Source organism: Semicossyphus pulcher, unplaced genomic scaffold (genome assembly GCF_022749685.1).
Source record: "Semicossyphus pulcher isolate SPU_LCO1_2020_fin unplaced genomic scaffold, fSemPul1.0.p SCAF_2, whole genome shotgun sequence".
NCBI classification, from domain to species: Eukaryota; Metazoa; Chordata; class Actinopteri; order Labriformes; family Labridae; genus Semicossyphus; species Semicossyphus pulcher.
Window position 1 is genome coordinate 12,365,208 of NW_027211693.1, and position 10,161 is coordinate 12,375,368.

The 10,161-nt window shown below is 43.2% G+C and overlaps 1 protein-coding gene across 1 annotated transcript; it reads left to right on the plus strand.

Moving 5' to 3' along the window:
* Positions 1 to 2,111: 2,111 nt before the first annotated feature.
* On the plus strand, positions 2,112 to 7,922 carry LOC138598508 (uncharacterized; the record flags this gene model as incomplete). Its single annotated transcript, XM_069670303.1, has 6 exons — positions 2,112 to 2,448; positions 2,565 to 2,899; positions 3,432 to 3,551; positions 7,137 to 7,271; positions 7,407 to 7,538; positions 7,620 to 7,922. Coding segments are annotated over 6 exons (1,362 nt in total), but the record flags the coding sequence as incomplete, so codon positions are not given.
* Between the last annotated feature and the right edge of the window lie 2,239 nt (positions 7,923 to 10,161).

The window sequence follows — 10,161 nt, forward strand, 5'->3', positions numbered from 1 at the left end:
GTGTTGTCAAGTGGGTCCTGGGTAGAGAAGTGCAAGAAGGACGAGTTCTTTGTAATGGTGACTTTCTGAGTTACTGTCACTACAGCATGTATAAGGACTTAAACGCAAAACAAAGTCAAGAGTGGAAAACATAACATATACAATTGAAGCAAGTATTAAAGAGCAAAAAGCAGAGAAACTCAGCTCATCTTGGACTACACCAATCAGTCATAACATTATGACCACCTGCCTAATATTGTGTAGGAGCCTCTTTTGCCACCAAAACAGCCCTGACCTGTCAAGGCATGGACTCCACTAGACTTCTGAAGGTGTACTGTGGTAAGACTTTCTCAGCAGATCCTTTAAGCACTGTTGCGAGGTGGGGCCTCCATGGATCGGACTTGTTTGTCCAGCACATCCCACAGATGCTCGATTGGATTGAGTTCTGGGGACTTTGGAGGCCGGGTCAACACCTTGAACATGTTGTCGTGTTCCTCAAACCATTCCTGAACCATTTTTGCAAAGTGTCAAGGCACATGATCCTGGTGAAAGAGGCCACTGCCATTAGGGAACATGTTTCCATGAAGAGGTGTACTGGTCTGCAACAATGTATAGGTAGGTCGTACAGGTAAAAGTCACATCAAAATGAATAGCAGGACCTGAGGTTTCCCAGCATAACATTGCCCAAAGCATCACACTGCCTCCGCCACCTTCACTTCTTCCCAAAGTGCATCCTGGTGCCATGTTTTCCCCAGGTGACGCACATGCACCTGACCATCCACGAGATGTAAGAGAAAACGTGATTCATCAGATCCGGTGACCTTCTTCCATTGCTCCGTGGTCCAGTTCTCATGCTCACATGCCCATTGTAGGTGCTTTCAGTGGTGGACAGGGGTCAGCATGGGCACCCTGACTGCTCTGCGGCTATTCGGCACCCTACGCAACAAACTGTGCTGCATTGTGTGTTCTGACACCTTTCTATCAGAACCAGCATGAACTTTTTCATTAATATGAGCTACAGTAGCTCTTCCATTATATCAGACCACATGGGCCAGCCTTTGCTCCTCATGCACATCAGTGAGATTTGCCCGCTCATGACCCTGTGATCGATTTGTTGCTTTTCCATCCTTGGACCACTTTTGGTAGGTAGCTACTGACCACCGAGACCGGGAACATCCCACAAGAGCTTCAGTATCTGAGATGCTCTGACCCAGTCATTTAATCATCACAATTTGGCTCTTGTCAAAGTTGCTCACATCCTTGCGCTTGCCCATTTTTCCTGCTTCCAATACATCAACTTTGACGACAAAAGTTTCACTTGCTGCTTAACATGTGCCACCCACAGACAGGTGCCATTGTAATGAGATGATCAATGTTATTCACTTCACCGGTTAGTGGTCATAATGTTCTCGCTAATCGGTGGCTGGACTGCAGGAAAAAGTCAGCTTAAAGTCCAGGTGAACAGTTTGAGAGATTTCTGTTCTCACATGCAGGCCAACTGGGTAATGTCGCAACATTTTCATGAGTGCCGTGCACCTGTGAAAGAGGCTAATGTGTATCCACATGTCGGCCAAATATATTTGCTTCTGGTTACAAAAAGACAACATTGCATCAGCGAAAATCTCAAACTTGATGTTTCAAAGGGAGAGTTCAGATACCTGTTAGTGAGTTAACTCTATGTACTCTTCTTTAATACAGTCTATGGAAAATACAGAAGAATAATTTGTCTTTCATTACTGTAGTTAAACTCTGTTTCCTCTTCACCACGAAACATGAAACAAGCTTGCTGCTTGTATTGTTTCATGTGCTCGGGCTTGAATGATTTTTTTCCACTGTGGTAATACAGTGTAATACCATCATAACAAGTGGCCAATCAAAATGCTCTGCAGTTGTTCCCTCCCACTCGATATGATTATATCTAGGACAGTCATCTTCTCGTACATGCTAATGTTAGTGCTGTCTGAAGTGGACTTACAACAAAATGCTGACTGTCTTTGTTTTACTTCTGATGCTCAGACTGAGTCGTAAGTATATGTAAAACTTTCAAATGTGTTCAAGATGTATTTTAAGTTCAGCACAGGGCATACATTTTATTTCCTGGTTGTTAATAACCAACATGTATTTCTTTATTGTCTTCAGGATGCACAGACGATCAGACCTTTGAGACAAAGACTGTTGGTGCTGGAGGTGATGTGAAGCTGACGTGTCCCCGCGACAACTCTTGGCTTAAAACACACTTATTTTGGATCAGGCTAGTTTCTGGAGCCTTGCCTGAAGTTTTGGGAGGAACATATCCCTTTGAATACGACGGTGTTATTGAAACTCCTGGCATCACAGCAAAACAAGAGCCTGGAACATTTGTCCTGATTATCAATCAAACACAGCTCAGTGATTCTGGACTTTACTTTTGTGTTAAACAAAGAACACTTAAAATGACCCTTTTGAAAGGAACATTTCTGACAGTTACAGGTAAATAAAATACACCAGGTAAACTTTAATATTCTATAAAATGTACATTGTTAATAGGAAAGCGTTTATAATTGTAACTAGTGAAGCATGTTTATTTTCTGGTTTGAATTTCTCAGGACGTGCACCTGACATCACTGCCGTCATTCAAGACTTATCCTCTGATCCAGTCCGTCCAGGAGACTCAGTGACTCTGCAGTGTTCACTCCTCTCTGACTCTGACTACAAAACATGTCCAGGAAAACACAGCGTGTTCTGGTTCAGATCCGGATCAGATGAATCTCATCCCAGTGTCATTTACACTCTTGGAAACAGAACAGATGAATGTGAGAACAGTCCTGAGGCTCGCTCTCCACAGAAATGTGTCTACAGCTTCTCTAAGACCGTCAGCTCCTCTGATGCCGGGACTTATTACTGTGCTGTGGCCACATGTGGAGAGATACTGTTTGGAAAAGGAACTAAGCTTAACATTGAAGGTAAGTTAGAATTTCATACAAATCATTGATTATAATTAATTTAGAATCTGGTTAAATCCATTGGATTGATGCGACACAAAACTTTTTCAAAAACTTGCTAACTCTCAGTGTTTTCTAGATTTGTCAGCAGATGACATGCAGCATTTGGAGAAGATCAAAACAGTTATATTTCTGTTATCAGCTGCTTTGTCTTTAAGTGTGATTGTCATCGCCTTCCTGATTTATACCATCAAGACAAAATCTTGTAACGGTGATTAAAATTTGTCATCCATAAATCTATCAAACAGTATTTAGCAAAATATGAACTTTGTGCCTCTTAGTGTAGATTAACGTTCTCCATCTTTGGTTTGATTGTTTTAACACAGCTGCTCTGCCCACAAATGCTGCAACAGCCAGAGCCGAGCAGCCAAGTCAGCAGGTAAGATCTTTAAAGAAAAGATGAAATGAAAAGAGATTTTGGAATATCAGAATAACATCTTCCCTCTCATAACATTTTGTGTCTTTCCTCAGAGAAATGAGGACTCATTGGTTTATTCTGCACCAGCCTTTTCAAAGAGAACTGGCAAAGCAGAGAGAACGAAGAAGAAGAGGAACGTAACAGCAGCAGAGGGAGAGACTATCTACAGCGATGTGAGGGCTTTTGTGTAGACTAACAATCCAAACAATGCAAGGATTTTCTCATTAAAGCAATCATATATATTTAATATACATTTTTGGAAGCCTGTGTAAAAATACTACTTAACAACCATGTGACCACAGCATAACGATAACATTTCATTTGGATAACCTTAAAAATGTTTGTGTATCTTTGACATTATATTTTTGCTAATCTGTTTGCTGTCAGTTTTGGATTTTTTCTATGCTATTATTTTTCTTATTATTATTTTAGACTATTAAAAAGGGGAGTTTTTTCATTATGATTTGAAAATATTCACATTTTTGTGTCAATGCAAGGCAAAAATTGTTTTAATAAAAGACTGTGATGTTTGTGGATTTGTGTTGCTTCCTTCCTCAAAAGGCAGACTTTTATTTTGAAAAAGATCTGTGGTTGTAATTCAATCAAGCTGCACCATTTTCAGATTCTTAATTTCATAATCGCATCAATTTAATTATTTAGCAATGATATTTTGTACTGTCCTTTAAAAAGAAATCAGAAGTGATGGACTGAGTTTCTCGTATAAAGTCTGCATTACAATAAAGAACTCTGATAACGTTCCATTTTTTCTGACATAATGGGAACAATATGGATTAGCTCAATGCACCGCTGTGTAAGTGCAGTCTCACAGAGCTGCTAGCATGGCTGTAAAGTCTTTAAGATGTGATGTCTGTCACTGCAGAACAGCAGTCAGATATAATGGCATTAAAGGCAGTGGTGTAGTGCAGGGTATACACGGGTATAAGGCGTATACCCACTTATTCATCAGTCAGCATTGCATATACCCTCTTATCCCCTTGCAACATTCATGTATGCAAGCCAAATTGCCCAATTATCTTTCATAGGATGGTGGCATGCATGACCCACCCTAAGCTGCCTCTCATTGGCCAGTACTCATTATGCAGGACTGATGAGCCAATCAGAGGCAGAGTAGGGCGGGTGATACCTGGGAAAAGAATTATTGCCTAACGGTAATTTTGTTAGTTCACTTTTAAACTATTCGCCGTTAGAATACGCTATGTAACGTTTATGAACAGCCAGGTAAGATGAAGCGAGCTATTCAAACAAAAATGTCCTTTCTCAATTGCAAATGTCCTTGCGAATCTACACCAGCCAGCAGCTCAGCTAATCTTAGCAATGCTAGCAGCTCCGTTAGCCCAGACTCTGGGAGCGCGCTCGGTCCGTCCCCCACCCCTGTTGCACAGGATGCCCATGCTGCCTCTTCACCTACAGCTAAAGATGTCAGTACAACGGCTGATGAAGACGTCAACTACGGTGCGTGGGTGCTTTTTTATTGCTGAAGCTTAAAAATCAAGATTACTGGGGTGACTTTCCACATTTGAATAGCTTGTGGTCATTGTTTACCTTGTTACATTTAGGCTATAGCCTGTCAGTCAATCATGTTTGTTGTTTTTCTGTAGACATCTCTCACTAGTCTGTGGGGCAGTATTGGGTCAGTAATTTCATAATTTCATAATCCTTATTCCCTGAGGTCAAGCAGCAGAAAGTATGTGACAATGTGCAAATACTACTGGCCCATTTTTGGGTAAACTAAATAGAGTAGTCTTACATGTCACTGTTTATAAAACAGGGCGTCTATCCTTTGCTGAATGGGCTGCTCAAAAACAGGGCATGAATTAAGAGTATACCCACTTCTCCAAGGATCACTACACCACTGATTAATGGGTAAAATAAAAGCCCTTCTCTGTTAAATATTTCAGTAAGAGCATGAATGGTTTTACACTTAATGAGGACAAGAACTAGTGTGGCAGGAAATGCACTTTGAACGTCAGCGATAACCAATCAGATGCATTCTCTGGCCTGACCTTTCAGGACCACGTTGACGCCTCGCTCTGCAAAATAACAATTTTTACATCAGTGTAATCTTGTTTTCAATCATCAACCTGATACTTATTATACAGATCAGTCCCGCATTGCTTTCATCATGAGTTTATGTTCTGACAAGGCAGCTTCCTGGTCATTAGCCATCTCCCTTAATAACCACACTTTGTGTGCAGACTTTCATGCTTTTACTGCTGAAATGCGCAAGGTTTTTGATCATGCCGTTAAAGGGAAAGAGGCAGTTAGTCAGCTCTTGTCACTCTCCCAGGGAAGAAATTCTGTTTCTCAATATGCTTTAGATTTTGGTGTTCTAGCAGCAGAAAGTGGTTGGAATGAGTCCGCGCTTCAGGGAGCTTTTTTAAAGGGACTTTCTGAGGAGATGAAGGCTGGGCGGACGGCAGGCGATGGTGAGGAGTAGATGTGGTGCTGGTGGCCCTCTGCCTCTCTGTTCTCTCCCTGCGTCTCTCCCTTAGCCTATTGTCTAGTCTTGTGGCTAAACCTATTAGCTCCTCTAACGAGGAAGTTTCATCCCTGGCTGCCAACTCATCCTTAATCTCCTCCAAACGCATCCAGCTGAGAGGTACTTTGCACTGGACACTCTCCCTGTACATGTTTTAGTTGACTCTGGGGCTGATGACAACTTCGTTGACTCAGGTTTGGTTCAGCAGGCTAACATACCTTTGGTTATTTTACCTGAACCTAAGAATGTGTTGGCCTTATGTGACTAATCGTACTGCCCCCATTTCTGTCACTCTTTCTGGTAACCACACTGAGACAGTTGAATTGTACGTTATTCCCTCACCTACCACGCCCATAGTTTTAGGTCTTCCCTGGCTTAAGCTACATAACCCTCATATAGACTGGTCTACTACTTCCGTTACTTCTTGGAGCAGCTCCTGTTACCAAAACTGCCTGAAGTCAGCTATTCCAGTTAGTATTTCTATCTCCCAGTCTTCACCTGAAGACATGGACCTCTCAGCTGTCCCCAGTGCCTATCATGACCTTAAGCAAGTGTTCAGCAAGGATAGAGCTTTGTGTTTGCCCCCACATAGACCATATGACTGTGCTATTGACTTGCTTTCTGGTGCCCCCCTGCCTTCCAAGAAACTGTATAACCTGTCCAGACCTGAGAAAGATGCTATGGAGACCTACATCAAGGACTCATTAGCTGCAGGTCTCATCCGCCCATCATCATCCCCTGTCGGTGCAGGATTTTTCTTTTCTGAAAAGAAGGACAAGACTCTTCGTCCCTGCATCGATAACAGATGTCTGAATGATATAACTGTTTAAAACAAATATCCTCTGCCTCTTATCGACTCTGCCTTCACCCCCCTCCACGACGCAGGAATCTTCACTAAACTGGACCTTCGCAACGCTTACCACTTGGTAAGAATAGGAGGGGACGGGAGGGGGACGAATGGAAGACTGCTTTCAACACTCACCTGGGTCACTTTGAGTACCAGGTAATGCCTTTTGGTCTCACCAATGCTCCGGCTGTGTTTCAGGCCTTAATCAATGACGTTCTCAGAGACATGTTGAACAGATTTGTTTTTGTCTGTTTAGATGACATTCTGATTTTTTCTAAAGATGTTGATGAACACATTGTCCATGTACGAGCGGTCTTGCAAAGGTTGCTCGAAAACAAACTGTTTGCTAAAGCAGAGAAATGTGAGTTGCATGTGTCCACTATCTCCTTCTTGGGGTTTGTTATTGAGAAGGGCCAGCTGAAGCCAGATCCGGCCAAGATTAAGGCTGTGCTCGACTGGCCGACACCTGAGTCCCGTAAACAGCTCCAGAGGTTTCTGGGGTTCGCCAATTTTTACAGAAGGTTTATTAAGATCTACAGCCGGCTGGTGAGCCCCTTAACTAAACTGACTTGTGTAAAACGTTCTTTTGAGTGGTCATCTGAAGCTCAGACTGTTTTTGATAGACTTAAGACCATGTTCTCTTGTGCACCTGTGTTAGTTCACCCAGATCCTGACTTACAGTTTGTAGTGGAAGTTGACGCCTCTGACTCAGGTTTTGGGGCCATCCTGTCACAACGTTCCCCTGTGGACCAGAAGCTCCACCCCTGCGCCGCCTTCTCCCGACGGCTCACTCCAGCCGAAAGAAACTATAATGTGGGGAATCGAGAGCTCCTTGCTGTGGTGCCTTGTTTGGACTGACCATAAAAAACTGTCTTATCTTCGTTCTGCACGCAGACTCAACTCTCGCCAGGCTCGGTGGGCTTTGTTTCTTGGAAGATTCAACTTCACCGACCTGGGTCCCGGACCATCAAACCTGGTGCTCTCTCTCACCAGTTTGCTCCCCCAGTGGAAGACATCCCTGAGGAAACCATCCTGCCGTCCACTTGTGTGGTCGGGGCGGCCAGTTGGGAGATCGAGCGTGTGGTTCAGGAGGCCAACCAAGTTCATCCTATACCTGTATACGAGCTGTCCTTCAGATCGTCTCTTCGTTCCCCCTCCTCTGAGGTCCCCAGTGCTCCAGTGGGGGCACTCTTCTAAGTTGGCCCTCCATCCTGGTTATCATCACACACTCTCCCTGCTGCAACAGCGCTTCTGGTGGCCATCTATGACTGCCGACACCAGGGAGTTTGTTGCCGCCTGCTCCGTTTGTGCCCGTAGTAAGTCCTCCAACCGAGCTCCAGCTGGTCCCCTCCTTCCCTTGCCCATACCTCATCGTCCCTGGTCACACATCGCAGTGGACTTCGTTACTGGGTTACCACCATCTATGGTAACACAATTATTCTGACTATTGTTGACCGTTTCTCTAAAGCAGAAAGAAAAGCAGAAGAAAAAAAACCTGGATGTTTTCACACAGTGAACAGGAATAGAGGAGGAGGAGGAATAGAGGACAGTGTCACTTTAGCTGCAGTGTAGGTTGTGGCCTGCAGGTTCAAGGACAGTGGAGAGAGGAGTGGAAATGTGGTGAAAACCACACAGAGAGTCATGAGATGTGAAGAACTCAAAGGTGACAGAGGGCTGGCATGAATGTACAGCTTGTTACTATGATAGAAAATAATGTTATAAACCGCCCATAACAAAACTGAAAAAAACACACTAAGAATTTCATGCACAAACAACACTTCTTCATATTTTGGACACCACATATTAATTTCTTCAGCGTTCCCAAACTCAGCACATCTATAGACTTTTTTTCCCCACATTTCGCCAGGTCAAAGGTCACTGGCTAGTTACAGGCCTCTGCCTGCTACTCGTCCTTGTCCACGTCCTTGCAGAAGATGGAAAGAGCGCCATCATCATAGTATTTAAAAATTGCTTCCCTCATTAAGGCTTGTTTACCCTCAGGCAGCAGACACTCCACATTCTGCCTCATAATCAGTTGCAAGTCGTTTACCTGTGGATGTGCGTCCATGAATTTGAGGGGTCGGGGCTTCTGAAGAACCCTGAAGGGAGGGGTGCATTTGTTTGGCCATCAAGGTCATTTGATTGATCATCTGCTTCGCAAAAAGACATATCAACTTTGGTCACACTCCAAATTTTGCCATGTGTGCACTGAGACACAAAGTTAGAGAGAATAAACATGTAGAGTCTTTTGACCTTGAACTGCTGTGTATATGTCCTCTACACAATCTTAAACATTATAGATGAACCTCTGACAGCACTTTGTAAAGGCCTTCTGCATGTCTGCCGTTAGAACAACAAGCAAAGCCACATGCAACAGTTTCACTGACACACAGGCTGCGGTCTGTTTCTCCCCCCTTTGACCAACCTTCAAGGCTGTTTGCTCAGAGCAGAACTGTGACTGTGACAGGATGTGTAGTGAGGGAAGAGCTGCATGAGGTTTCTGCAGGCTAGTTTTAATTTGAACAAATTTAAACAATTGAGTCAATTTTTCTTGCTTGTTAATTTGCTCATGAAAATGCAAATAATGTCTTTGATGTGTTTTTAAACATGCAACCGTATAATGCACATGAATATTAGATCATATTACTTTTCATTGAAATTCAAATTCATTGACAAGATTATCGTCCATCATTGCTCAAAGTGATGCACGCAAAAACAGACTTCTGGGACGGCTTTGATTATCGGACAAACTCATCTTCAAACTCTTGTTGTCGTCAGAAAGAGCGAGGTGGGACCAGTGAAAGATTAGCACCTCCCCTCTCTGACAGCACCGACCAGTGAAGAGTGATAACTTGCAAAATAACAGCAATCACATATCAACATTTACCTACATCTGTAAAGTCTTTTGATTCTACTAATAATAAATAACATGGTCCAACGCGGTCCTAAGTTTTTGGTCCAACCTAGGTGTTAGGTGTCAACAATTTGACCACACGTGCACACACACAGAGAAACACACATTCACTGTCACCACTGACGACAAATGGTGCATGGAAACTTTAGCATTGTGGTGGTTTGGCTTTAATGTGAGGTGTGAATACGAAGAGGCTTTTTGTCCTTGATCACACTCTGTTTAACCCTCAGGAAGTTTGATTCAACTGTTTTTTTTTTTACGGTCTTAAAATAGCCAGTGAGGTTTTTTATCACACTTTCTGCAGTCTGCACTCTTCACTGGCCGGTGCTGTCGGAGAGGGGAGGAGCTAATCATTGTCTGGCCCCACCTCGCTCTTTCTGTCTAGAACAAGTGTTGAAAGTGTGAGTTTGTGACTTAATAAGAAAACTTTGTCTGATTATCCAGAAAGAGATTTAAATCGTTGCTAAAGTCTGCACTAATGTGCATTACTTTAAGTATTGACGGACAGACAGCTTTTCAGTG